Below are 24837 nucleotides of genomic sequence, written 5' to 3'. Positions count from 1 at the left end.
CCCCAAACCCCAAAAACTTTAACCTTAGACTGTCTACTGTTGACTTCACCCCTTTCCTAAGAGGTCTTTAGGGGGCATGCATAAGCGCACCAACGTGCCTACCGTCCCTGTCCTATTGTTTCTTTTATTTTTCTTATATGTATCCATAAATTCATAACTATGTTTATACTTATACCTATTATCTTGTAAGCGATTGACAAATAAAAAAAAAAGGAAAAAAGAAAAATGAGCCCATGGGTGCTGCCCCACAAGCGCCCCCCCCCAACCAGGAATGGGGAGACCTAAAATGTTTCCCACCCCAGAGGCGGAATTGGTGGGTCTGGACTGGGTGGGAGGTGAAGAGTCTGGAGGGCGAAGGTTCCTTGGGTCAATTTCCGGAGGTTTCGGTCCCAGCTGGGGAGCATCTTCAGCGGAGTGGAGGGGAAAGGGTTAAAAAGGAGCTTCCTTCCCTCAAAGTCAGGGTGGAGAGGAGCCAGAAGCAGAAGAACCAATCAGAATTCCCCGTGATGCAGCATCATCAGTCTCCGGGCAGGGTCTCTCTCCCTTTCACCCATTGGAGTAGACAGTTGGAAGCAGAGACAGAAGCGGAGTTTCAAGGACAACAATGTCACTCACCAGGCAGAATTGCAGAGTTGGAGGGGACCTCAGAGGTCTTCTAGTCCAACCCCCTGCTCAGGCAGGAGACCCTTTCCCATTCCCGCCAAATGTTTCTCCTGTCTCCTTTTGGAAGCCTCCAGTGATGGAGCAGCCACAACCTCTGGAGGCAACTTCTCTTCCGCTGGTTCGTGGCTCTCACTGTCAAGAGATTCCAGGTTGCTTCTCTCCTTGTTCAGTTCCCATCGATCGGTTCTCGTCCTGCCTTCTGGTGCTTTGGAGAACAGGTGGGCCCCCCTCTTCTTTGGGGCAGCCCCTCAAATATTGGAAGGCTGCTCTCAGGCCACACCCAATTCTTCTTTTCACTGGACTAGATATCCCCAATTCTAGCAAAAGTTATTTGCATGTGTTATCCTCCAGCCCCCTAATCCTCTTGGTTGCTCTTCTCTGCACTCTTTCTAGAGTCTCAACATCTTTTTTTATATTGTGGAGACCAAAACTGGATGCAGTATTCCAAGTGTGGCCGTACTAAGGCTTTGTAAAGTGGTACTAACACTTCACGTGATCTTGATTCTATCCCCCTGTTGATGCAGCCTAGGATTGAGTTGGCTTTTTTGGCTGCTGCAGCTCACGGCTGGCTCATATTTCAGGGATTATCCACTAGGACTCCCAGATCCTCTCACAGTTATTGGCATTGAGCTAGTCTGTACCTGCACAGTTAGTTTTTCTTGCCTAAGTGTAGGACTTTCCTTTTCTCTACACTGAATTTCATTTTATTAGATACGGCCCAGTGTTCTAGTCTGTCAAGATCCATCTGGATCCTGAGCCTATCTTCTTGGGTGTTAGCTATTCCTGCCAGCTTAGTATCATCTGCAAATTTGGAAACTGTGGCTGTGAATGGGGAAGGGGGCTCTGCTGAGCAGGAGAGATTGGGGGGGGCTCTAGGGTGACAGGCAAGCCTGGGCCAGACTAGATGGCCTCTACCTATCCCCCTCAAAAGGAAGCCCGGTGAGTCTCAGCAGGAGAAAATCCAGCCGCGATTCTTCTCACCCACCGGCCAGGCTGAGTCTCCGTCTTTCGAAAGATGGCAGGAAAAGCCAGAAATTCATCAGCTGAAGAAAAACCCCAAATCCTTTTGCATCCGATACCCGGATAAACTCATGAGGGCTTGGAGGGAGGAAGATGAGGAGGAAGATGAGAGTATGAAATAAAATCTCTGGTATAAATCTTTGTGGAGAATCTATGGGGAGAAAAGGACCCCTTTCAGCCCCTCCCCCCAGGAAGGCCCACACTACAGGGGGGCGGTTGATGGGCAGGGACTGGAGGGAGGGAGGCTTCGCCCCTTTCAGGCTGGGAGGGGCCAGGTGATGCTAGGTTGGACTAGATGACCTACAAGCTCCCTTCCAACTCTGATTCTCTGTTTCTAATCTATATTCTGATGCCTCCCCATTTCCTCTCCTGAGGCTTCCAAGGGGGGGTCGGAGTTCGGCCTTGGGGCTGCAAAGGGGGGCTCGACGAGAGGGAAATTGACCCTAATTGACTTAATTAGGAGGTTAATCAAGAGGGGAGCCCTCCCTCCTGCAGAGGCTCCACATTAACCGGGAAGGTGGCGGGGCGACCAGGGGAGGCAACAAAGGAACAGCGGAACATCGCCCGACGCCTACGCCAAAGGACCCGGCGGTGGCTCCTCTGCCTGGAGGCGGATATTCCACTTTCTGGAAGTCAGAAATAGAATTCCGCCGCTCTGCAACTCTCCCACTAGCTCTCCTCTCCCTCCCTCCTTCCTCCCTCCCCACTTTCCCCTCCCCTTCGCTCTCTTCTCTCCCCTTCACTCTCCCTCCCTCCCTCTTCTCTGCCCATCCTCCTCCCTCTTCCCCCTCAGTCCCTCGCCACTCCCTCCTGTATTTAGAGGAGGGGGCAAGGACCAGGGAAGGTGAGACCCCCTTGTTGACCCCCCTTTAGGGTTTCCACTCTACTCTAACTTTGTCCCCTCCCTCTGGACAAGGGGAATTGGGTTCCCACGAGGTCTTCCAAACGGCAGGAACTGAGAGGGGGGAGGAGGAGAGTGTCAGGGAGAGGACCAGGCAAGGCTGAAAGAGGAAAAAGAGGGAAGGGAAACTTTTGAGGGAGGTGAGTTCGAAGAGGGCGTGAAGCTTCACCCTCCTTGTCCTAGAGGAGTTTCAACTTCTATAGCAGCCCCGATGCTTCCTGGTGGTCTCCCATCCTCAGGCTAAGCAGGCTGGTCCCTCTCAGCCAGGGGAGGCCATGAGAGGCTGGTCAGCTGCCGGCTGTTGAGGGCGGATGATGAAAGATCAGCTGATGGTTGGTGATGCCAGATCAGGCCAGGGCTCAGAGCCCCAACCCTCCCCCGGCTGCAGCAGGCAGGCATCCCACAGGGCGGCTATCCTGGGGTGGCCTGGATCCCCCTCCCCCTTGCTCCCTCCCCACTTTCCCCCTGTCCCACAATTGTGTCTTTGGACACACCCAGTCACACAACTTGGGCCCAGATCCATCGCTCTCCTGGTCAAAGCAGAACTTCTAGGCTCTTCTCATGTTTCCCCTCCCCCGCAAGATTGTGATTTCTTTTGTGTTCTTCCTGACACCCCCACATACACACACACACACACACACATACACACAGAGCAGCACTTCTTCCTCCAACCCCATCAGCTGCAGAGGCCCTTGGGTTCCGCTTCCTCAGCCTGAAGCTTTGGGCTCCTCCGAAGCAGAACTGAGGAACTGGCCAGGATCCAGCAGGCAACAAGCCTGGATTCCTCACCAGGGCAGCTCAGGGATTGTCCTCCTCCACCCCATGGCTGAGTCCCCAAATGGGGCAGCCACAAGGTCCTCTGGCCCACCGGAAGTTTCCAGGGACTTTTTCATTCCTCCCCACATGAAGGAGGGAAAAGGGATAAGAAGAATCTGTGGAGGTCATTATTTCTGGAATCCCCTCAGTCGCCTCTTTGAAAGCTGCTCCTGGGAAACAGCCAACCCCCCTTGCTTGATTCTCTAAAAATTAGCTGGTTCAGTTCCCCTGAGCAATGAAGCATCTATCACCAACAATGCCTTTTCTTTGTTAAGGAAACCTGAAATTATGTTTCTGTCATTGATACATTTGGTGTTGTCCCTTCTCCAAGTTCTTGCACGCTGTCTTCCAAGGGGAGATTTTTGCTGACAGGAGCCCAAATCTTCCCCGTGTTTGAGACAATTTCTCCAACCACACACCGATTCTTCCTGTGGTGGCCCCAAGACCCCAGATGAGGAATTGGGAGGGGGAAATGCTGCCCTTAGAGATCTAGCTGGAGTCCTGCAGAGCCAGTCTGGATGACCTCTGGAGGGGGCGAGGCTCAATTGGAGGGCTACCTAAGGGCATCTAGAGATGTTGGGGAGAAGGGAGGGGTCTTCCACTCAGGGCTGCCCCATTGAACCCCCTCCCTCTTTCCCGCAGAGGTGGTCTTCCCCTCCGTGGCAAATGTCTTCTACACCAGGAAAGGCTTCAGGTGGATTTATTGGAGATCATCTAGTCCAACCCCCTGCTTGGGCCTACACCATTTAGGTCTAGTCTATACCATTTGAATCTGAGCCCAAAAGAAGGAGGGAGGGGTGTGTGGCATTGTGCTCCTCCAAACGGGGCTTGAGGGGAAGCAGAGCAAGGAGGCCTCTGAGCAGGAGGGGGGTCCTTCCCCTCCCCGGATCTGCCCACCATCCTCCCGAACCAGTTCTGTCTTCGGACCCCCGAAGGAGCTGGGATCCAGAGGCAGCAGAGGGAGGAGCCTCCTGTGGGGGCGGCAAAGAGGAAGGAAGGAGTCCAGGGTTTACGGCTTCTAAAGTTTATTCTTTCATAGCAAAGCGAAGGGAAGGGAAGTGATTCATAAGAAGAATAATGTCGGTGAAGCTGCTGTGGGTTCAAAGCCAGGAGAGATGAAGGGGCTAGAGGGACAGGTCGGCCCAGCATCCCAGGGGACAGTCTAGATGGTCTCCACCCCTCCCTCGCAAGAAAGGGAGGCCCCCAAAGGAAGCTACCATCCTCCTCCTCCCCCCAACCTGCCACCTTCAGCCTCCATTTCTCAGAGGTTGCAAACAGGACAAAGAATCATCAGCTACTAAAGAAAAAAATATCCTTTGCATCAGAGAGCAGGATTAATCCATGAGGGCTGCAGAAAAGAGACAGGGAAGAAAATTAGAATAGAAAGAGACATTTTTTGTGTAAATAACATTTTTTTCTTCCCTTTCAACCCGTCAACCCCAAGGCAGGCCCACACTGCAGGGGGGTGATTGACAGGCAGGGACAAATAGCGGGAGAATCTGCCCATTTCAGGGAGGAAAAGGCTGGGAAGGACCAGGGATTCCTCCCCATTTCATCTCCAGGGGATTCTGGGATTCTCCCTATTTGTCTTAATTACAGGGTTAATCAAGAGGAGGGACCCCCCTCCCTCCCCCCTGCAGACATTTCCTATGAGCAAAGAACATGGGGCCAGGATGGGGGTTGGAGAAAAGGGAGGAGACTGGGGGTCACTTGGCCAGAAATTGTGTGAATTCCCACAAGGAGAAGCGGGGTCAGGAAGAACAGCCTGTCAAGGTTCTGACTAGTGAACCCAAATGAGTCTCCATGGAGAGCCAAGAAGGATCATCTGGGACTGGGGTGGGGAGGAAGGGTCCAGTTCACAGTGGAGTTTTGGAGGGAGTTCATGAAGGTGATAGGATCATCATTCTCAAGGGCTTAGCTCCACCCTCCATCTGAGTATGGACGGAGCTGCAGAACGAGCTAACGCTATTATAGAACAATACCTGAGATGCTGTGTTAATTATCAGCAATCTAGCTGGGAAGATCTCCTGCCATTTGCTGAAGTGGCCCAAAATACCACAGTGCATATTAACATGGGACTCACCCCTTTTAAAATAGCCACAGGGGTGGAATTTGTCCCCATGCCTGAATCCCCTCAGGAACCTCCCTCCACACTGAGCCTAACAGGATGGGTGGGTGGCTTACAAACTATTGGGGGGGGGAGAGAAATGTAAACCTGGGATCCTCCTTCCCTTCCCTTCCCTCCTTCCCTTCCCTTTTGCCATTTGGAAAAATTATGCGCAAGATTTTAGCGTTTTTGTGTACTTTTCTTTTTGATTGCAATATTTTTTTCTGATCTCTGTAAGGAAAAGCTGCCCAACATCCAAAAATTTGCTGTATCCACAGAAAGGAGATATTTAAAAAAAATATTAAAGAAACACCTATAACTTGTAGGAGGGGCTGAGATGAGGGAGGAAGAGGAGAAACTCACCTGCAGGAGTTTGGATGGGAGTGGCTGGAAGGAGAAAAAGAGCCAATCAGGATCCTTCATGGGCTGGAGGATTCAGGGGGTCCCCCTCCCCACTGATAGCCCATAATAGGTTGGACAATCTTCCCTTATAGCCCCCTTGATGAACAGAAGTTCCCAAAACTATTCCTCAAGGAGACCCTCTTGGACACCTGAGCTCGATGAGAGTCCTCCCCTAGATGGTCCCCTCCCCACAACCTCTCCTCCAGCCCCCCAGACTCACCTTTCTTGCTCTTCAGGTAGGAGAAGAGCCCCACAGCTAGGAAGGCCGCTCCAATCACAGCCCCCATGATGCCCGTCCAGAGTTTGCTCCTGGCAGAGCTGGAGGAACGGGGCTCTGGGGAAGGAGAAGGAGCCTCACCTGAGCAGGAGGATCAGGCCCACCCTCCCCCAGGAGGGTCCATTCCAGCTCCCCCCACAGAGAGGGTCCCTCCCCCTTCTCAGGGCAGGAGGGGAGGGAGAGGAGGGAGGGGCTTACCCCACTGGACGGTGATGGGGGCCTCCAGGCTGACATGCCCCACCTGGCAAGTGTAGACGTCCCCCCACTGGGGCTGGGTCTCCAGCATCACCTGGAGTTGGTAGGTCCAGTCTCCGTTCTGGAGCTCCTCCCCGAAGGCCACGCCCTCCTCCTCCAGTTTCCCATTCTTCAGCCACTGGATCTCGATCTCCAGGGGGTAAAAGCCCGTGGCGGTGCAGAGGAGGATGGTGAAGGGGGAAGCGGGATCCATCTTGGTGGGGGAGATGGTGACAGTGGGCTTGGCTGGAGGGAAGAAAGAGAAGGAGGCACATGAGAGGCACAGGAGGGCCCAGAACAGGAGACCAAGTTGGTTAGTTCAGGCCAGGATCCCTTTTCACTCCTGAAAATATTCTGAGTTTTGAGTCATCTTCCAAAGTAAATTGCAGCAAGAAATTAAAAGGGATCCTGAAAGAAGGAAAAAAGTGAAATCCTTCCTGATTGGGATCAGCTGCAGTCTTCAAAAAGGAAGAATTCCCCAAATAGGGAAATCCGACAGGGATAAACGCTAGAAACGCCCAGAAGTGGAAGGAACCTTCTGCCAGATGTGGTGGAGATAGAAGGAAATAACGCAGAAGACGGGGAGGACAAACACAGCAGGATTTGGAGGATTCTTGGGATCTCATGGAAAATGGAACCACACTTTTAATCAGGTGTAATACCACATTTGTTTGTTTGTTTAGTAGATTTAGTTATTTATTAAATTTATTTGCCAAAGTGGCCAACTAACCCAAAGACTTACAGACCCTCTCCTAGCCGTGACTGCCACCTGCTCTTCCGGAGTCCAGGAGAATCTCCAGAACTGGGAACTGAATATACAGAATATGGAGGAAAAATCAGAAATGGCGACAATAGAAGAAGAGGAAGAGGAAGAGGAAGAGGAAGAGGAGGAGGAGGAGGAGGAGGAGGAGGAGAAGGAGGAAGAGGAGGAAGAAGAAGAGGAAGAGGAAGAAGAGGAAGAAGAGGTAGAGGAAGAGGAGGAAGAGGAGGAAGAGGAGGAAGAGGAAGAGGAAGAGGAAGAGGAAGAGGAAGAAGAAGAAGAAGAAGAAGAAGAAGAAGAAGAAGAAGAAGAAGAAGAAGAAGAAGAAGAAGAAGAAGAAGAAGAAGAAGGGAAATAGAGAGAGGAGATCAAAGAGAAACCCAGAGAGCTAAACTACAAACATGGCGGTTTGCTTAGTTTTTTTTTTTTTAATAATTGCTTATTTATTTATCTTTTTATCGTCTGTAACCTTCCTATCCTATCGGGGAGACGGACGGCATGTCAATTTAATAAAACTAATAAATAGTGGTAGTCTTTTACTTATGACCATAACCGAAGCCAAAATTCCTGTTGCTAAGCGAGATCAGTGAATTTTGGCCCATTGTAACACCTTTCCTTGCCACGTCCCTGTTAGGAATATAAGTCACCTAACAGAGATTTGGGTTAGAAGTATATAAACCAGGATAAACATTTTAGTACTATATCTTTAAGGGAATGCAAGAGCATGTAATTGGGTGTGGTTTTTCAAACAGCCATAAGATGGAGCCAGAAACCTGGGTTGTTTAGTCTTAGTCTCAGAAGAGAGTGTGTCTGAGTGAGTATCTCTGTTTCCTTCTGTTGGAAAGTATTGCCCTTGCTCCATTTCTTCTAATTGACTGATATTACTGGATTTAATGTAAGTCTGATACTGAACTGTTTTTGACACTAGACTTTGATAGTTGGATTATCCCTGGATTGAAAAACTGACTGATTTACCTGTGAATGACTTTGGATTGCTTATTTTGGACTTTGCTTAAACCTTTCTGGAAGTAAAAACCTACATTTACTGTACAGTGTATCTGTGTGCTCTGTGTGTATTATTCCAACACTACTCTCTATACGTCTCCCTGTATGCGCTCATTCTCCTAATGGAGAATTACCTCAACACTGGTTATGGGCCCAGACCATACTAGGCTGAGATAACTGAGAGTTAGTGTGAATGCACAGTACTGTATACAGACAGCTGTTTACTGTTTAATTCTGGTTTACTATCCTGGTAAAGATGGCACAAGTCACTTCAACATGTCTATCAGTGATAACCCGGTTGGATGGAACAAACTATGTTTCCTGGTCTATGAAATGCAGTCTACTTCTGCATAAAAAAGGTTTATGGAATGTAGTTCAAGACCCACCAGATGTAAATGTTTGGGATCCAAATAATGAGGATGATGCCAAGAAGCTTGCTGACTTTAACCAGAACAACGAACGAGCTCTTTGTATAACTGGACTAACACTGAGTGACCAGCAGCTAGTCCATATTCATGGAGAAGAGTCTGCTGCTAGGTATTGGGAGAATTTGAAGAGGATTTATGTTAGTGACAGTATAGGTGCACACATACATCTTACAGGTAAACTGTTTAGAGCACATCTTCTGAAAGGTGGAGATATGTTAGCTCATTTAAACTTCATGAAAAGAACTTTTCAAGAGCTACATGAAAAAGAACTGATATTTTCAGAGCTGCATCAAGTTTATATCATTCTTTCCTCATTGGATGAAAGTTATGATGACTATGTATCTTCACTGGAAGTCCTGCCCAGAGATAAACTGACATTGACTGAAATAACTGGAAGGTTGTTAGAAGAAGCAGGAAGACGACTGGATAGGGACCAACTGAGGAAGGAACAACCACAAGAAGAGGATTTATCTTCAACTGCCTATAATGTTAGGAAATGTTTTTCTTGTGGGGCTAGGGGACATATAGCTAAATTCTGTAAGAAAGGAAAAGGACAGAATACTAGCAAACACCAAAAAGCTAAGAAGAATGTTAGTTTGGCTATGTCTAGCAATTCAACTGTAAACAATGATTTGTGGGTTGTTGATAGTGGAGCATTGCAATGCATTACTAAGGATAGAAACAGGTTTGTAAAGATGTCCACAAGTAAACAACATGTATCATTGGCAAATGGATGGAAGATTAACGCATCAGGTGAAGGTACTGCATATTGTTCTAGTATAAACGAACATTTAACTATGTTATATGTACCTAAACTGAAATTTAATTTGTTATCAGTAAGGGCTTTAGTTAATATTGGTTATGTAGTAACCTTTAGGGGAGATAACTCTATAATAGAGAAAGAGGGTAAAAGTGTTACTGCTATATTAGAGAATGATTTATATGTGATACATGATGATCAGTTGAAGATGGCTAACTCAGTTTATAATAATGTTAACATTTACTACATAGACGTCTAGGGCACATTAACTTCTAGGGCACATTTACTACATAGACATCTAGGGCACATTTTTAACAATACAACAACTGGTGAATTGCCAATCACTCGTTGGCATGGCAGAAAACCAAATTTAAGTTACCTACACACATTTGGAGCTCCAGCATGGGTGCATATTCCCTCACAAGTAAGACTGAAAGGGCAACATAGAGCTAAGAAATTATTTTTGTAGGTTATGAGGCCAACCATAGATCATTTAGATTCTGGGATCGAGGCACAGCTCATGTTTATTGTAGTGCTAGTGCAAAATTTCTAGAGCACATTGGGTGGGATAAACTGGAACGGGAATCCAGCAATGATATTATAAATATTATTTTTATATTTAAATTATATAAATTAATATTTAAATTAATATATTTTATATTTAAATTATTATTGACACCCAAATAGTCCCTAAAGATAAAATCAGTAAACCCCAAATAGCCATTAAAGAGGAAGAACAGGAGGAAGTAGGAGGACAGGCACAGGAAGAAATAGAAGAACAGGAGCAGGTGGCACAGGAAAGTCCACCAGTAAGCCCTGTATTACCAAGACGTTCAACCCAGTAACACGACCACCTGATAGATATCAGGCTAGTGTTGTATGCCAAGTGAATACAGTTCCAAGTAATTATAGTGAACTAAAACTGTATCCTGCTAAGGATCAGGCTGCTTGGCAGAAAGCAATGGATAAGGAACTGGGATCTTTAAAAACACTGGAGGTATATGAAAACGTTAAGTTACCACCAGATAAACATGCTATAGGATGCAAATGGATATATAAACTGAAGACAGGTGTAGATGGGACTGTTACCCATAAAGCCAGGTTAGTAGCACAAGGGTTCAATCAGACAGCAAATGACTATGATGAGGTAGGTGTTTGCACCTAGTCTGAAGGCTACTACATTAAGGGCAGCATTAGTGTGGGCAGCTACGGAGAAATACATTGTAAATCATTTGGATGTAGAGACAGCATATCTGCATGCACCATTGCAACACACTATATATTTAAAGAAACCTTTAGGTCTCAAAAATGATAATACTGATAATAATGATTGCTGGAAATTGAAAAAGAGTCTTTATGGTTTGAAGCAATCAGGATATGAGTGGAACCAATGTATAGTTAAAGAATTAACTAAAATAGGCTTTGTAGCTGGCATGGCTGATCCATGTTTGTTTAAAAGAGAAAGTAATGGTGTAATGTCATTATTGTTATTATTTACTGATGACATAGCATTAATCACCAAAACTGAACAAGAAGCTACTGAGATAATGTCACTATTGGAAAAGAAATTTAAGATAAAACTGTTAGGAGAAATCAAACAATATCTTGGTTTAAAGATAGATAGAACTAGGGGCGGATACAAGATCTCACAAGCTGATAAAATTAACCAATTACTAAAAAGTTTTAAAATGGAACTTTGTAAACCGGCTAAAACACCAATGAGCCAGGAGTTTAGCCATAGTGATGTTCAAAGTCATGTTTTTGATAAGAACATTTATCAGTCTTTGATTGGTAGTTTATCTTATCTCAGTAATTGGCCAAGGCCATATATTGCATACAGTGTTAATTGATTAGCGAGATTTAACGCTGAGCCAACTGAAAGGCACTGGCAAGCTGCTAAACGTGTGTTAAGATATCTGAAACAAACAATGCATTATGCATTGTATCTGGAGCCAAAAGATGAACTGAATTTGACTGCATATGCTGATGCAAGTTTTGCTACAGACATAAATACACAAAAATCTACATCGGGCACTGCTGTATTATTGGGAAAAGCATTGATTGGATGGAGATCTATTAGACAGAAACATCTCAGTTTGTCAACAATGGAGGCTGAATTCTCATGTTTGTCTTTATTATGTACAGATTTAGTTTTGTATAAGCAATTATTAATTGATATGGAAATTGATGTAACAGATCCTATTGTTATTTACGAAGATAACCAATCAGCAATACAGATGGCTTCAAATATTGCTGTTAAAACAAGAACGAAACACACAGATTTAAGATATTTAAATGTGAGACAATGTGTGCAAAGTAAGATGATTAAGCTAAAATACTGTATGTCAGAAAACAATATAGCAGATCATTTTACAAAGGCCCAAGGCTCTATAAAGCATAAGGCTAGCTGTGAAGATTGTGGACTTAGAATGTAAGGTTGTATATATTATCTTACCCAAAAGGGGAGAATGTTAGGAATATGAGTCACCTAACAGGTATTTGGGTTAGAAATATATAAACCAGGATAAACATTTTAGTACTATATCTTTAAGGGAATGCAAGAGCATGTAATTGGGTGTGGTTTCTCAAACAGTCATAAGATGGAGCCAGAAACCTGGGTTGTTTAGTCTTAGTCTCAGAAGAGAGTGTGTCTGAGTGAGTATCTCTGTTTCCTTCTGTTGGAAAGTATTGCCCTTGATCCATTTCTTCTAATTGACTGATATTACTGGATTTAATGTAAGTCTGTTACTGAACTGTTTTTGACACTGGGCTTTGATAGTTGGATTATCCCTGGATTGAAAAACTGACTGATTTACCTGTGAATGACTTTGGATTGCTTATTTTGGACTTTGCTTAAACCTTTCTGGAAGTAAAAACCTACATTTACTGTACAGTGTATCTGTGTGCTCTGTGTGTATTATTCCAACACTACTCTCTAATACGTCTCCCTATATGCGATCATTCTCCTAACGGGGAATTACCTCAACACTGGTTATGGGCCCAGGCCATACCAGGCTCAGATAACTGAGAGTTAGTGTGAATGCACAGTACTGTATACAGACAACTGTTTACTGTTTAATTGTGGTTTACTATCCTGGTAAAGATGGCACAAGCCACTTCAACAAGTCTATCACTGATAACCCAGTTGGATGGAACAAACTATGTTTCCTGGTCTATGAAATGCAGTCTACTTCTGCATAAAGAAGGTTAATGGAATGTAGATCAAGACCCACCAGATGTAAATGCTTGGGATCCAGCTAATGAGGATGATGCCAAGAAGCTTGCTGACTTTAACCAGAACAACGAACGAGCTCTTTGTATAATTGGACTAACACTGAGTAATCAGTAAGATACTACACAGGCATCACATCAAGACTGCCTTCAAAACAGACAGAAAAATAGAAGCCATCCTAAGAAACCCCAAAGATAAAATAGACCTGGAAAACCAAGGCACATATGAAGTCCCCTGTGCATCATGCCCGGCCACATACATTGGACAGACCAATAGAAGAATAAGTACCCGCCTGGATGAACACAAAAATGCAGTCAAAAAGCTGGAACACACTTCCTCACTAGTCCAACACATGGAAGCCACAGGTCATAGCATCAACTTCAATGGCACCAAAACCCTAGCCACTATAGAAAACCCCAGCCACAGAATCATCAGAAAAGCCATAGAGATTGAAAAAAGACCAGAAAGCATGAATAGAAGAGATGATTCCACCAGACTGTCAATCATTTGGAAGCCTGCACTCATAAACAAAAAAATCTCCACACCACAAGCCAGGCAAACACCTGGGCACAAACAGATCTCCCCTGATACCTCCAGCTCAAACACACCCCAACCAGACACCCAGATGAAACCTAGCTTCCTAACTAACGATAGCCGTCCATTTACCCAGAGCCAAGCTACACTAAAGGCCTCCAATAAAGTAACACAATGTTGCCAGCCAATCAAGATACAAAAAGAGCCAAAAAACAGACAGAAGATATTAGAAACACCAATCAAGCAGAACACAGCAAACTCCAAGACCAATAAACACAGACCAAGACTCCCAACCAATCAGGGTGAAGAAAAAACCATTCTGGCACAGCAATAGGCTGCCCCAAATTTAAATCTGAAACCACTGTAAAAGTCTGACTCTCAGATGAACACTATACAGAAGCCTGATGATGGCAGATGAGATTCTGCCAAAACGTTGCTACAACTTTAAAAGCACAACTACTATGACGTGGGAAAATACCTGAGCAAAGCTGAATGCCATACATGTAAGTACCCACAAAAACTTAAGAAAACAAATATCAAACCTATACTGGGAGGAAATAAACAGCCAGATCAAAACCTACGAGAAACTGGAAATTAAAAGAGCAGGAATACTATGTGATCTCCAATTCCTACGCAGCTGCAGAGACAACAATACTACACCAACCTGCTTCAAATTAACATTTCATCAAAGCACAGCAGCCACTAAACGTATCCTGAAAAGAACTGAAATGGCTCTACTAAGGAACGAGCTCCACAGTAAGAGATTCCAATTAGATCAGTTAAACAAAGATTTGCTAGCACTACACCTGGAATTGAGCAGCAAAATCCACCCTCTACTTTGGGACAAGATAAAACAACTTACAACTTGGAGAGCTGAATCTGAAACCACTTACAAACAGGAAAGACTCTTGAAAAAATTAAAGAAATTAGAACATGACAAGAAAACCCCCAACAACTCACAACAACACCTGAAACAATTAGTGTACAACGTTTCCAACAGAGAACTCACCAAAACAGAAACAGATGTCCTAACCAAAGGATTCAATTATGCTATAGCACCCCAAAAAATCCCCACAGAATCCATCATATGTGCAGTAGAATCCAGCCTAACTAAATTAAATACAGATGAAGCTGATAAAATAAGACACCAAGTTACCAACATCCTATGCACAAGCAAACCACCCAAAAGCAACTTGCAGAAAAATGAAATTAAAGCGCTACAAACCCTGAAAAGAGATAGCAGCATAATCATCCTCCCAGCAGACAAAGGGAATGCCACTGTAGTAATGGACAGAAATGACTATGAAACAAAATTGACAGACCTACTCCAAGACTCCACATACAAACCCATAAACACAGACCCAACCACATATCTGAAAAAAAAAATTAACCAAGAAGAAAATTATAACCAGCCACATAAGCAAAGAGATCCAACACACGATCATACCCAGAGAAAAATCTTCCAGATGCCCCAAACTATACGGCCTCCCAAAAATACACAAAGAAGGCATACCTCTCAGACCCATAGTCAGCTCCAGAGGAGCACCACTACAAAACCTAGCTAAACACTTAGCAAAACAGCTACAGCCCCATGCTGAAGCAGCAGCTTCACATGTACAAAAGTCATACCACTTCTTGGAAATGATCGAAGATCTACACGTGGAGCAAGAAGATCTGCTTGTAAGTTTTGACGTGGTCTCACTATTCACTCAAGTCCCGATAAAAGAGACCCTTGAAATCATCAAAAATAAATACCAACCAGCTAAACACCTCATGGAACTAACAGAACACTGCTTAACCAACACATATTTCATATACAAAGGACAAAGATACAAACAAATTGAAGGAGCCCCTATGGGATCACCACTGTCACCCGTCATTGCAAACCTGTTCATGGAAGAATTAGAATCCAGAGCCCTGGCCAATGCCATCCTCAAACCCAAACTATGGTTAAGATACATCGATGACACATTCGTGATTTGGCCCCATGGAAAAGAAAACCTAAACAATTTCCTAACACACCTAAACAGCACGCACCCCAAAATCAAGTTCACCATGGAAACGGAAACAAACAACTACCATTCCTAGATGTACTAATCTACAAAAAAACAGATGGCACACTAGGACACACCATATACCAGAAGAAAACACACCAACCGCTACCTCAATGCCCAATCCCACCACCACCCAGCACAGATAAACTCCGTGGCTAAAACACTAATTACTAGAACCAAATGCCTGGCAGACAAGACACACATTAAGACTGAACTATGCACCCTGACTAAAGTACTGACAGCCAACGGCTTCCACAAAAGCAAAATCACCAGCTTGATCCACAAAAACACACTGAGACATAATAGAGACCCAGAAGATGAACAGACCTATGGAACAGCTGTCCTGCCCTACATAAGAGGTACTACAGACAAAATTAGTAAGGTACTACACAGACAGCACATCAAGACTGCCTTCAAAACAGACAGAAAAATAGCAGCCATCCTCAGAAACCCCAAAGATAAAATTGACCTGGAAAACCAAGGCATATACGAAGTCCACTGTGCATCATGCCCGGCCACATACATTGGACAGACCAGTAGAAGAATAAGCACCCGACTGGATTAACACAAAAATGCAGTCAAAAATCTGGAACACACTTCCTCACTAGTCCAACACATGGAAGCCACAGGTCATAGCATCAACTTCAATGGCACCAAAACCCTAGCCACTATAGAAAACCCTAGCCACAGAATCATCAGAGAAGCCATAGAGATTGAAAAAAGACCAGAAAGCATGAATAGAACAGATGATTCCACCAGGCTGTCAATCATTTGGAAGTCTGCACTCACAAACAAAAAAATCTCCACACCACAAGCCAGGCAAACACCTGGGCACAAACAGATCCCCCCTGATACCTCCAGCTCAAACACACCCCAACCAGACACCCAGATGAAACCTAGCTTCCTAACTAATGATAGCCATCCATTTACCCGGAGCCAAGCTGCACTAAAGGCCTCCAATAAAGTAACACAATGCTGCCAGCCAATCAAGATACAAAAAGAGCCAAAAAACAGACAGAAGATATTGGAAACACCAATCAAGCAGAACACAGCAAACTCCAAGACCAATAAACACAGACCAAGACTCCCAACCAATCAGGATGAAGAAAAAACCATTCTGGCACAGCAATAGGCTGCCCCAAATTTAAATCTGAAACCACTGTAAAAGTCTGACTCACAGATGAACACTATACAGAATCCTGATGATGGCAGATGAGATTCTGCTGAAACGTTGCTACAACTTTAAAAGCACCACTACTATGATGTGGGAAAATACCCGAGCAAAGCTGAATGCCATATATATATTGGCTAAAAGTTATTTGAGTAAAAATGAGATGTTAGAGGGAAGGGAATATATAGAAAATAAAATATATGCAACAGTGGCAAGTGTAATAATGGGGGGACATAATAGGAGATTGTTGGGTATAACATTGATACCCAACAAGGTTTGGGTGGATAAATATATAAACTAAGGTATCATAGTTTAAGTGTTTGTAACTTTAAGCACCACACTGCATGTAATTAGCCAATTAAGGGTGCGGTTAGAAACTGCAATAAGAGGAAGCAGGAGAAAGCTGGAAAGTTTACTGCTTACTTGCTGTTTACCGTTTGCTGTTTATTGCTGTTTACTGCTGGATACAACTGTTTATTACTGTTTTACTGCAACTGTCTACTGTTTGATCGTCCTACTGAATATCCAGCGTTATCCTCTGGAGAAAGGCATCGGAGGAGGAGAAGATATCTTTATCGGCTGATAAAGATATAGTAAGGACTATTACCTGGACTGAGTTAGTAAGTCTTACTGAATGGATATATTGTGAATGACATACGGACTGATTGACAATGCTTAAACTCTAACTGGATTAAAAACTATTTAAACTACAAACAGTGTTTGTGTTCAGTGTGTGTATACTCTAAAACCCTTCCTCTCTCATTTGGCTGCCTGGATTGACTGCTGCTGCATACTCTGCTAGGGGTTTATCCCCAAACACTAACATTGGTTATGGGCCCAGAAGCACAGTCTAACTAACCAGAATATAGCAGTGAGAGTTGGTGTGAGTTGCACATTACTGTAAAAACCAAACTGTTTTTATTAGTTTAAAATAGTCGTATATCTGAAGAGTAATGGCACAAGTAAATCTACCACATCTGTCCCTGATATCCAGGCTGGATGGAACAAACTATGTTTCATGGTCAATGAAATGTAGTTTACTTCTACGTAGAGAAGGTTTGTGGGACATAATAACAAACCCACCAGATGTGAGTAGCTGGGATCCTGATGATGAAGAGGATAACCAAAAGTTACAAGACTATAAATGAAAGAATGAGCAGGCTTTATGCATCATAGGACTGACTCTCTGTGACCAGCAGCTTGTCCATATTCGTGGAGAAGAAAATGCTGCAAACTGCTGGGAGAACCTCAGGAAGATATATGTTCGGGACAGTGTAGGAGCACATATAAATCTTACACGGAAGCTGTTTCGAACACATCTTCAGAGGAATGGAGATATGTTAGCTCATTTAAACTGTATGAAGAGCATTTTTCAAGAATTACAAGAAAAAGAGCTTATCTTTAATGAGCTGCAACAAGTATACATTATATTATCTTCACTAGATGAAAGCTATGATGACTATGTGACTTCGTTGGAAGTATTGCCTAAAGATAGCCTCTCATTAACCAAGATTACAGGCAGGCTACTAGAAGAAGCCAGAAGAAGGTGTGAACGTGACCAGCTGAGAGAAGATAAACCTAATAAAGAAGAGAAATTATCTTCAAAGCTTGATAGAAACCAGCTTAGTAAAGTAAAGCACCCGGAAGAAGAGAATTTATCTTCGACAGCATACACAATTAAAAAGTGTTTTAATTGTGGAGGAAGAGGACATTTAGCAAGATTTTGCAAAAAGGGAAAAAGCCAGAATGTAAAAAAGCCCAAGAAAGCTTTTGAACTAGCCATGTTTAGCAACTGTGATGTGAAGAATGATTTATGGGTGGTGGACAGTGGTGCATCCCACTGCATCACGAGAGATAAGACAAAATTTGTAAAAATGTCTACAAGCTCTCAACATATATCACTTGCTAATGGCTGGAACCTGAAAGCGAAAGGAGAAGGTACTGCACATTGTTCGTGCATAAATCAGGATATAAAAATGTTGTATGTACCGCAACTAAAGTTCAACTTGCTTTCTGTAAGGGTATTAGTCAAACTAGGTTATGTAATTACATTTAAAAATAATAATTGCATAATTGAGAAGGATAAAAAAGGGTAACTGCAGCTTTAAATGGAACGTTATAGGTCTTAGATGATAGTAAGAAAGGGGAGGCACAGACTGTATTTAACAATATAAAGCCTCATAATGAATGTATCCATTTATTGCATAGGCGTTTGGGGCATGTAAATTTTAAGATGCTAAAACGTACATTAGAGTTATCTGATGGAATAAGGTTAAAACCTTGTGATAAATATTTGCGTTGTAATGTTTGCTGTGAAGATAAGAGCAAAGTATTGCCTGCAAATAGGCTAAATGGTTTCAAAACCAAAGAACCTTTAGAAGTTATATTTGCAGACATCATAGGTCCAAAGAAACCCAGTATGGGGGGTGCTCGATATATACTGAGCATTATGGACCACCATTCTAGATATGGGTTTTGCTACTTAATGAAGAGCAAAACTGAAACATATCAACATTTTTTCAACTGGCTTAAATTTGCAGAAAGAAAGACTAAACGGCAACTGATAACCCTGGTGACAGATAATGATGAATTTGTTAACAACAAATTCCAGAACAGACTAAAGGTAGCTGGAATAGAGCACAAGAAGTCTGCACCATACAGGCCAGAACACAACGCATTCATAGAGAGAAGAGGCCAAACACTACAGGCAATGGTTAGAACAATGTTAACTGATTCTGGATTACCTGATTCTTTGTGGGGGGAGGCAACAATGTGTGCTAATAACATATTGAACAACATTGTTAACACAACGACAGGTGAAATACCATTCACCAAGTGGCACGGCAGGAAACCTGACCTAAGTTACCTGCACACATTTGGTGCACCAGCATGGGTGCATATCCCTACACAACTCAGGCATAAAGGGCAACACAGAGCTAAACGATTTTTCTTCGTTGGTTACCAGGCAAACCATAGGGCATATAGATTTTGGGAGAAAGGCACATCTAAGGTGTTATGTAGTGCTAGTGCCCAATTTCTAGAGCACGTAGGATGGGAGAAGTTAGAACAGGATACCAATAAAGAAGTAATTATTGAATCCTATAGAAATCCCATTAGTTATCCCTGTAACTTTAAGAATAAAGTAAAGAGAGAAATACAGGAAGAAATAGAGCCCATAAAGGAAGAAATAGATCCAATAGCTGAGCAGGATGAGGAAGATGAACAAGTAGTAGTTCAAAAAGTCCTCCTGCAAGCCCTGTAATTCCCAGAAGAACTACACGAATATCTAGACCGCCTGATAGGTACCAGGCTAACACAGTGTGCCAGATTAATAAAGTTCCATGTACTGTAGATGAAATAAAAATGTATCCTACTAAGGATAAGGAAAGTTGGTATGCAGCAATGAATAAGGAACTGAACTCATTAAGGAATATGAAAGTATATGAGAATGCGAGATTACCTGTAGATATGAAGTCCATTGGCTGCAAATGGATCTTTAAGGTAAAATCTGATAAAGATGGAAATATAATCCATAAGGCACGATTAGTAGCCCAAGGTTTTAGACAGAATGCCAATGACTATGATGAGGTGTTTGCACCTAGTCTTAAGGCAGCAACCTTGAGGGCAGCTTTAGTGTGGGCAGCTAGCAAAAAATATATAATTAACCACCTAGATGTGGAAACTGCTTACTTGCACGCCCCATTAAGACACACTATATATATGAAAAAACCTGTTGGAATTAAAAGTGAAATAATAGATAATAATGATTGTTGGTTGTTAAAAAAAAGCCTCTATGGTCTTAAACAATCAGGCTATGAATGGAACCAGTATATTGTAAAGGAACTAAACAATATAGGATTCAGAGCTGGGTTAGCCGATCCATGTCTATTTAAGAGGGAGACAAATGGGAAAATATCATTATTATTGTTGTTCACTGATGATATTGCATTGATTACTGAAACTAATGATGAAGCCAATAAAATAATAGCATCATTAGGAAAGAAAATAAAGATCAAGCAATTAGGGGAGATGAAAAATATCTCGGTTTAAATATACAGAAAACACAGAAGGGCTTTAAGATATCTCAGGAAGATAAGATATGTAAATTGTTAATAGATTATAAAATGGAGCTTTGTAAGCCGGCCAAGACTCCAATGAGTCAGGAGTTTAGCAACACTGATGCACAAAGCCCGGGGTTTGATAAGGTAATTTATCAATCATTAATAGGTAGTTTGTCTTATATTAGCAATTGGTCTAGACCAGACATTTCGTACAGTGTGAATCAGTTAGCTCGTTTCAATTCTGCACTGAATGAAAGACACTGGATTGCAGCTAAGAGAATATTAAGATATCTTAAAAAGACAATGAATTATTCATTGTATCTAGAGCCAAAAGGTGATCTAATTCTGAGTGCTTATGCTGATGCTAGTTTTGCATCAGAAAGAGACACAAGAAAATCAACTTCAGGAACAGCCATAATGCTGGGTAAGACATTAATAGGTTGGAAGTCACTAAGACAACAGCATATAAGTTTGTCAACTATGGAGGCAGAATTCTCCTGTTTATCGCTATTATGTACAGAATTGATTATGTATAAGCAAATGATGAATGATATAGGCATAACTGTGAATTATCCTATAATTATACATGAAGATAATCAGGCAGCAATTCAAATGGCCACAAATATTGCAGTCAAAACTAGGAGCAAGCATACAGATTTAAGGTACCTAAACGTTAGACAATCTGTAAGAAGTAAAATGATACAGCTGGAGTACTGCATGTCGGAGGACAATGTAGCTGATAATTTTACAAAAGCCCAAGGTGCCAGGAAGCACCAGGAGAGTTGTGAAAACTATGGGATTAGATTGTAAAGGTATTATATATTTATATCACCCAAAAGGGGAGAATGTTGGGTATAACATTGTTACCTAACAAGGTTTGGGTGGATAAATATATAAACTAAGGTATCATAGTTTAAGTGTTTGTAACTTTAAGCACCACACTGCATGTAATTAGCCAATTAAGGGTGCGGTTAGAAACTGCAATAAGAGGAAGCAGGAGAAAGCTGGAAAGTTTACTGCTTACTTGCTGTTTACCGTTTGCTGTTTATTGCTGTTTACTGCTGGATACAACTGTTTATTACTGTTTTACTGCGACTGTCTACTGTTTGATCGTCCTACTGAATATCCAGCGTTATCCTCTGGAGAAAGGCATCGAGGAGGAGAAGATATCTTTATCGGCTGATAAAGATATAGTAAGGACTATTACCTGGACTGAGTTAGTAAGTCTTACTGAATGGATATATTGTGAATGACATACGGACTGATTGACAATGCTTAAACTCTAACTGGATTAAAAACTATTTAAACTACAAACAGTGTTTGTGTTCAGTGTGTGTATACTCTAAAACCCTTCCTCTCTCATTTGGCTGCCTGGATTGACTGCTGCTGCATACTCTGCTAGGGGTTTATCCCCAAACACTAACAGAGATAATATAAATTAAGATGAAATTTTGAATTCTTAATGAATGGTATGAAACTGTCAACATGCTGAACACAAGAATTATTAGTATCTTTCATGAAATATTTTATTATCTACTTGTATAAGGTAATGAAGATGTATTGCTATTAGTTTGACAATATTGGCTAGAAGATAATAAGATGGAAAATGTATTTGTTTAAAAATGAGAAGTGTAAACATGTTGAAAATATGATCAAGGAAGATAGAGACATATTTAATGAATTAAATATTCTGTTATATCTGTTATATTTGTATAAACTAATGAGGATACAGTGCTGTAAATCTGACAATATTGGCTAAAAGAGAATAAGATGGAAAATGTATCTTGGGATAGCTATAAATTAAGGTGAAATTTTGAATGATAAATGAAATGATATGAATAGATTGAACTGTAAACATGTTGAATATATGACTGAGTGAAACAGGGTCGGAAGTCATTATTTTCACTGCCCTTGTGACTCTAAACGGTCACTAAGTGAATTATTGTTAAGTGGAGGACTCCCTGTATTGAGCAGGAGGGAGGGAGGGAGACCTGGGTGGATTCCCCTCCCCCCCAAAGAAGAAAATCATAGATTTGGGTGGATTTCCTGGGGGGATCAAAGGGATCCCAGATCCCGGACAGGAGGAGAGTTCAGATCCTGGGGAGAAGAGGGAGATTCCGGAGCTCTGAGCGGGCAGAAGGAAGAAGGAGGAGGCGGAACCGTCACCCGGGAGGAGAATCCCCAGTGGATGCCAGGAAAGGATAGGGGGGTCCTGGCCTCCCCCTCCCAGGGAAGAAGAGACCCTCCCCCCCAGGACTCACTTCTCCGGCCAATCGCTCGCTCCTCCCTCTTGGGCGCCTTGTAGCTGTTCACCTCGTAGTTGTGTCGGCAGAAGAAATCCACAGCGGCCTTCTGGTACTGCATGATCTGCTCATTGCTGTTCCATATGTCCGCATCCGCCTTCCCAAACGCCGTGACGGCCACGAACTTCCCAAAGTCGCTGTCAAAGCGGACGAACTCCTGCCGGTCGTACATCTCCTTGAACAGGTACTGCACCCGCTGCGTCCCGTTGAGGAAGAGGCACTCGGACTTCCACTGGACCAGGAAATGGGCTGCGATGAGGAGGAGAAGGGCGTCAGGAGGGACTCCAGGGCCCATTGCTCCCAGCCTCTAGTAGAGGAGGAGGAGGAGGATCCCACGCAGTAAAAGGGGACGGTGGGGAGGATCTTCCTCTGGGAGACTGATGGGAGACGCCCCTGGAGGAGGGAGGGGGGACTCTGTCAGCCCCGGAGAGGAAGATGTACTGCGGGGGCGCTGAGGGGGCAGAGTGAAGAATCCTGGTAAGTCTCCACAGGGAACACCAGGATCTCCAGGGGGAGGAACGGTGGGGGAGGGCTGGAGGGAAGGTAATATCCACACCTCCTGCTCTCTCTTCCTTTGGGGGACGGGGAATGAGGGGAGGGTGTTAGGTATAACATTGATACCAAATATGGTTTGGGTGAATAAATATATAAAACTTAGATATCATGGTTTAAGTGCTTATCACTTTAAGCACAATGCTGCAGGCAATTAGCCAATTAAGGGTGCGGTTAGAAGTTACAATATAAGGAAGCATTAGAAGCTGGAAAGCTTACTGTGACTAACTGTGAATACTGTTTGTACTGTGCCTGTGACCGAGATGATCCTGTCTGCTACTGTTTGCTGATTTACTGCGGAATTCAACTGTTCTACTGTTTGAGCGTCTTGCTGAATATCTAGCGTTTGTTCCTCTGGAGAGAGGCACCGGAGGAGGAGAAGATATCTTTATCGGCTGATAAAGATATTGTAAGGACTCTTAACTTGGACTGTAATAGTGAGTCTTACTGGATGGAAATATAGTGAATGAAAAATGGACTGAATGACAATGCTTTAAACTCTAAATGGATTAAAAACTATTTAAACTACAAACAGTGTTTGTATTCAGTGTGTGTATACTCTGGGGCCCTTCCGCTCTCCTTTGGCTGCCTGGCTTGACTACTGCTGCAATACTCTGCTAGGGGTTTATCCCCAAACACTAACAGAGGGGGCACCAGGAGGACATCTAGATTCCCACTTCTGAGGTCTCACAGCCCTTCACCCCCCCTTCCCTGGATCCCCCCCAATTTTCTTCTTCCCCAAATCTTCAGCCCATTTCCCTCCCTTTGGGTGACTGTCGGGGATCCCCACCTGTTTCCTTTCCCCCTCCCCAAAAAACCCCCTGCAGCCCCCCCAAGAGCCTCTCAAAGGGAGGGTCTCCAGCCCCCTCATTAAAGGGGGAGCCACTTTCGGAGGAGCAACTCAGAGCCCCCTCCCTCCGTTCCCCCTCCCCCCAGGTCCCGATAGAGCCAGTGGGGAATTATGGGGGTGGGGGGTTCTTGGTCCCCTCCCCAAATTCAGAGCCTCCCCAGAAGGGACCGAAGCTCCCTCTTGCCTGACCTCCAAAGCCTCAAATCTGAGATTCCGAAGAAAAAGCGAAGTTTCTGCAGAAACCAAAATTCTTTGTCTCTTTTTCCTTCTGGGGCTTCAGGGCTGAAAATGCCTCAGTTTCCCTCTTTCGCTTTCGCTTTTCCTTCCCTGCCTCTTTCCAGGCAGCCCACTCCGATCCAGGCAATGGGGTGGTGGGGTAGGGGGCCGGCTGCGACCCCCACCTCGGCTACAACCGGGGGACAAGGGAGGGGTCCCTCTCCCTCCTCCTGGGGGGCAATACGGGTAGGGAAGGGTTAGGAGACCACGCAGAGATCGAATGTTGGAGGCTCTGGAGACCCATCAGCTTCCTTCCCCCTCCGGGGTCCTTCCCAGCCCCCTCCTCCCCGCCCAGCCCCCTCCTTACCGGGGTCTCCTTCCCCCTTCGCTTCCGGGGATCCGGCCCAGCGCCCCCACCAGCAGCACCAGGGGGAGCCCAGCCAAAAGCCATGGATGCCGCCCCACAAGCGCCCGCAAAGAGAGGCGAGAAG

At 43.9% G+C, this 24837-nt stretch overlaps 2 protein-coding genes across 3 annotated transcripts in view; both read right to left on the bottom strand.

Moving 5' to 3' along the window:
• The window catches only part of LOC113429307 (rano class II histocompatibility antigen, A beta chain-like), a 71759-nt gene that overhangs the window by 16889 nt on the left and 30033 nt on the right, over positions 1–24837 (bottom strand). The gene's annotated exons all lie outside the window — the stretch shown is intronic.
• LOC113431028 (DLA class II histocompatibility antigen, DR-1 beta chain-like) lies at positions 4506–22972 on the bottom strand. Of its 2 annotated transcripts, XM_087953551.1 has the most exons (5): positions 22687–22972; positions 6385–6666; positions 6130–6243; positions 5871–5894; positions 4506–4748 (listed from the first exon to the last, which is right to left on the bottom strand). In XM_087953551.1, exons 1-5 carry the CDS (start codon positions 22898–22900, stop codon positions 4735–4737), a joined length of 648 nt encoding a protein of 215 aa, XP_087809677.1. In that variant the 5' UTR covers positions 22901–22972; the 3' UTR covers positions 4506–4734. The 2 variants fall into 2 exon arrangements, with proteins under 2 accessions (XP_087809677.1, XP_087809678.1); XM_087953552.1 differs by lacking the exon at positions 5871–5894.

Source organism: Notechis scutatus, chromosome 2, assembly GCF_049901735.1.
Source record: "Notechis scutatus isolate UNSWTSFEM ecotype Mainland chromosome 2, rNotScu1.2, whole genome shotgun sequence".
Classification (NCBI taxonomy): domain Eukaryota; kingdom Metazoa; phylum Chordata; class Lepidosauria; order Squamata; family Elapidae; genus Notechis; species Notechis scutatus.
The sequence above is the reverse complement of the archived record's forward strand: the minus strand, read 5'-3'. Positions and strand labels throughout refer to the sequence as shown.

Excerpts from the sequence above, each read along its gene's own strand:
- LOC113431028 (XM_087953551.1), bottom strand. The coding sequence starts at position 22,900 with ATGTACGACCGGCAGGAGTTCGTCCGCTTTGACAGCGACTTTGGGAAG. Across the intron at positions 6,667-22,686 it reads GCGAGCGATTGGCCGGAGAA|CCAAGCCCACTGTCACCATC; the intron begins GTGAGTCCTGGG and ends TCTTCCCTCCAG. Across the intron at positions 5,895-6,129 it reads CTACCTGAAGAGCAAGAAAG|CCACTCCCATCCAAACTCCT; the intron begins GTGAGTCTGGGG and ends TTCTCCTTCCAG.